General features: G+C 33.1%; 1 protein-coding gene across 1 annotated transcript; it reads left to right on the forward strand.

The window, feature by feature from the left end:
- Positions 1-1,743: 1,743 nt before the first annotated feature.
- On the forward strand, positions 1,744-2,886 carry LOC108849166 (FCS-Like Zinc finger 2-like). The gene is made up of 2 exons (XM_018622679.2): positions 1,744-2,210; positions 2,361-2,886. The coding sequence occupies exons 1-2, from the start codon at positions 1,891-1,893 to the stop codon at positions 2,548-2,550; spliced, it is 510 nt and encodes a 169-aa protein (XP_018478181.1). The 5' UTR covers positions 1,744-1,890; the 3' UTR covers positions 2,551-2,886.
- The last annotated feature ends 1,928 nt before the right edge of the window (positions 2,887-4,814 follow it).

A 4,814-nucleotide genomic window follows, 5' to 3' on the forward strand; every position in this document is an offset into this window, starting at 1 on the left:
GGTATTTTATTATTTATGATCACATATAGAACTGAAAATTATTTTGTTAGTGCCAACGATATATTCAAAAAAACCTGGCTTAATGCCAACGTTATCAACAATATTAAAATTTTACAATTAAAGTTCGAAGTGAAAATTATAAATCAATACTGTGTAAGGACATGTGGGGTAAAAGTAAAACTTTGCAAAGTTCCGAGCCTTGCGCAAGTGTACGACGTTAACATGTTTGAATAATTGCTTACACTCTTCCTTTGGCGCGTGTTTCATACTTCAAGAAGGATCCTTTATTAGTTATAGTTTCCAAGGAAGTCCAACAATATAGTTAATGTATTTAATTTTCGTATTGTTTGATCAAATCATTCAAACCAAACAAATAGTGACTTCACATAAATCACATATAATCGTTGAGTGCGGTGCGGTATCGTGACAAAGCTTTCTCCAAAGTCTTCTCAATACGTCACTCATCACGGGAACAAAAGAACTATTAAAAGAGAGAAAACGACATGGTATTAATTCTACTAATAATTAATGTGTCGTTGCAATAAAGAGAATACACAAGTGGTGAGGTTTTATATACTTAACGCACAAGACCACGCGCGTCTGCTTCCACGATCCAATGACTTTCGTAACGTCTAAGTGCGGGAGGGACCCATGTTTCATGGAACCGTTTCAAGGTTTTTCTCAGGTTTTTTAACTACATCATCGTCCTTCACATTTAGCTTTAATAACGATGTTGCCACCAAAGTTCCATGAAATCCAACTGCGTTTTCATAATAAGCATATAGTTTAGTGATGATCTTAATAAGTTATTAACACTATGATTAGTGACACAGACAACAGATACCAGTATTTTACTGTATTTTTCTTATTTAGCTTCTGTTTAAGATCGCAGGTAATTGTTGCGTATAGTCTGGAGTAAACGTAACTGATATGGTGAATGTTCAATGATGAAGTAATTGTGATTTTAACCATTTAAAAACATTGATGACTTTGTGTTTAAAAGTGTGAAAACTAAAGTCTCGATAGTTTCCTGACATAGTTTTGCAAAAAAAAGTTATGAATAAAAACTGAATGCTTTACAAAAAAAAAGAATGCTTAAAATGTTGAATATATTAGTATGCGTAGTAACGTATTTATTAGTTTGTACTATTATATATTCAGTAGTTTCATAAACTTATTTTTTTTGTCAAATTTCATAAACTTAATTATTCAATCACGCAAATAAACTTATCCCACACACTTCCATAATTTTTATACATTGAATTTATATTTTGTCATTATATTCCATTTAAATTTGATTATTTAAAAACATATATAGTCGAAAACATATATATTTATCTTTATTATAATTTGATTTGAAGTTAAAAAGTCTTGGTAAATCAATTCATTTTATGTAGTTTTAAAATATTGTAGCTTAGTAAGTGTGAAACCGTGTTTCTAGAAAAAGAGCCTTTCATAAGACTTCACAGTATTACCTCTATTTTGCTCACGATTCATAAGAAAAAAAGTCTCTAAACTGAGGAAACAATAGTTATGTGAGCGCCTCAATTATTCCTCATAATGGTTAGGTAGTTCGAATTATTAAGAAACTCAATAAAGTAAATAAAAAAGGAAAGAGAAAAATGAAAGCGGTATTGCAAAAACAAATAATAAGAAAAGAAGCCAATAGATTCTCTCTCTCTCTTCTTTTCACTTTTATTTCCTCAAAGCTTTGCTGCTTTTCCTAACCTTTTCTCTCTCTAAACCAGAAATAAACCTGCCCTTCTATTCCTATAAAAGTTAACTCCATTTTCCTCTCAAATCTCCTCCACACCAAACCTCTCCTCTCTCTCCCTCTCTTCGCATCTCAAAGAACAAACAACAGAAGAAAAACAAAAGAATAACAAGAAAATGGAGGTCTCGACTAGAAAGCCTTATTTCATAGAAGAAGAAGACGATGGATTGGTTTCTCTAGCAGAGATGGAAGCTGGAGTTTCTTCTCCTTCTTCTTGTTACAAAAACACGAACCAGTACCATCTTCAGAGTTATTATTATAATTACCATCAGTACTCTGTTTCATCACCCAGATCTGTTGTTGTCTCTGGAAAATTCCATGATTTTAGATTCGACAATAGCTGTTTCGGACAACAATCATCAGTTCCTCATTTCTTGGACTCCTGTTTCCTCTGTAAGAAGCGTCTTGGTCATAACAAAGACATCTTCATGTACAGGTACACATCTTTTCTTTCTTTTTGATCTTTTATTTTAATTTATATAGCAGATATATTTGCCTAGGTTTTTAAATATTTTAGTCAGCAATAGAAGAAAGAAACCCTAATTCTGTTATTTGATGTTTTGATTTTTTTGTATGGGAATAACAGAGGAGACACACCGTTCTGTAGCGAGGTGTGTAGAGAAGAACAGATAAAGAGAGACGAGTCGAAAGAGAAGAAAAAGAATCTGTCTTCATCTGTGAAAGCTATGAGAAGAAATGAAAAGAGAAGCTCTTCTTCTTCTCCAACTAGATCTCGTGACTATGCTTTCCATTCTGGAACTGTCGCTGCTGCTTAGTTTATAATATCTCTTTTAGTTAATATTCCATGGCAAAACAAAAACCAAGAGAATCCATTCAAGCCAATTGCCGTAAAAGTTGGTTAATGGTTTGAATTTAAAAACTCCTTTTCAAGGGTTTGTCCTTTTTCGTTTTTATTAGATTTTATTTTGCATAAAGAAAAAAAAATCATGCAATTTTGGGAGTACAAGAAAACTGTGGCTAAACGTTTGCCTGTGTGAATTTGGTACATCTTTTTTTTGTTAATATGTGAAGAAAACAAAAATATATGTAATGTGAACATCATCATCAGCCTGGCTGTTCTTTTATTTTTTAATGATGGAATTGTAGCGAAATAGTACAAGATATATATATGTGTGTGGTGTGATAATAACTTAATATATTGTTTAATTTTCGTTACTAAAATGACATGTGAGACAGTTATGAATCGAAATAAAATTTGATGCAGTGGAATCAACTCTGGTTTGGAGTAGGTTTGACGTTAATGACTTCAAAGAATAATACAATGATGTATTATTAGACAGTTTGTTTCTGCCCATGTTCTGTGAGAGATCATTTGTGCAGTACAGTTTTATTGAAACTGAAGTACAATTAATTATAAGAAGCAACAGTACAATTTCCTTTTCAGAAAGAAAGATTTAAGGTTAATAAACTTTTCATCTCCTGCCTTACCCAGTCACAAACGTAGGTTTTCTGTTAATCACAAGTTCTTTTTCACAATTATCTGTAGTTTTCTCTTCTTGCAATCTTAAAATGTATTATGTCATCTCACATCAGATCACAATCACATTCACATGATTTTGGTTATTCAGATGTGAAGGGTTGTATAGTAATCACGGGTCAAGTTACTTGGCACACATCACATTCTTACCAGATGTGAAGGAAAACAGCTGTTGATTTGGGTTAATGGGCTTATAACTTTACAGCTTGGGGCTTTTCTCAGACTTGATATCAATGCACTTTACAAATATCATCTATTTTAAAAAATTAAGGCAGAGAAAACCATAATTATTCTCATAAGTTCATAACCCCTTTGTCAATTCTCCAACAGAATTTGATTCCTCGATAGTTTTTGTAAGACTTCCAACGAAAGAGGTCATTTTTGGTCTCTCTTTATTGTTTTCTTCAGACAATGATCAGCAGTTTAGCCACTCTCTTAACCATAGCAACTGAAATATGTTCTTCGTAGCTTCGTGTCAATGATCATTCTAAAGCTTTTGCTATTAAGAGGGTATAGTTTGACTCATTCTACAAGAGTCTTCAGCCAAAGGTTTCATTCGCCCTATTGTGCGAAGACCATTTGATGATCTCATACAGAACAACCCCAAAGCTATAGACATCGCTATGTGGCCTGAGATGGCCGGTTTCTTCGTACTCTGGAGCTGCATAGCCCTTTGTTCCGACTCTCTTTTTGGAGATACCATGAAAAAATATATAGAAGGAAGTTGTTACAAGTTGTGGAAGAAGCAATTAATAGTATATCAAGTTTGTAAACGAGATATGAGAAATGTTACTGCAGTTGTAACGTGAGTTTGTTCTTCTCCTTCATCAGCACCCTCTCAAGAGAGACCAAAAGTCCGATAATTTCCGATTAAAATCATATGTCCAAAAGCATGGTTGATGATTTGAAGTCTCTGTATATTACGTGCCCCCAGAAAATAATAAGATTTTATTTAGTTACTATTGGACCTCTACTAGCTTGTGACCCTTTCATTACAAACAAAATGATAACTAATATTCGAATATCAACCCATTTTCTTGGACAAAGCTCGATTTCTTTTTTTCTTTCAAAAATTTGATCGCAAAAGCCATAGCTGAAGCTATACATACTTGTTGACTTTGTTGATTGAGTTTCTTGACGGCTACGGTAAGTGGAGAATGAGGATCTCTTCTGGTGGAAGTGTTAATAGTGGGCAAAATGATTATTGACCAATAATGCTTATGCCCTTTTGACTGAAGATTAACCGGACTTCAATCTTCAAACCTCTAAACCTTTTCCATCTAATTGAATTCCTCTCTTCTCCTTTTCTAGCTTTTGAAAGCTTGATTGATGTATTTGATCTTCTTATGCAAATGCATTCATATATGAATTTTTAAAAAAATGCGAAACAAGCTATTGCGTAATCGCTCTCTAGCAAACAACATGAAAACTCTCTGCAACTTCCTTTAAGAATATCGAAGCCACCTTCAATGAACAAAACAAAAAGCATACTTTCAAACTACTTTCGAGATTATCATCATTTCTTTTCTTGTAAACATCTTT

The sequence above is a fragment of the Raphanus sativus genome, unplaced genomic scaffold, assembly GCF_000801105.2.
Source record: "Raphanus sativus cultivar WK10039 unplaced genomic scaffold, ASM80110v3 Scaffold0723, whole genome shotgun sequence".
Classification (NCBI taxonomy): Eukaryota; Viridiplantae; Streptophyta; class Magnoliopsida; order Brassicales; family Brassicaceae; genus Raphanus; species Raphanus sativus.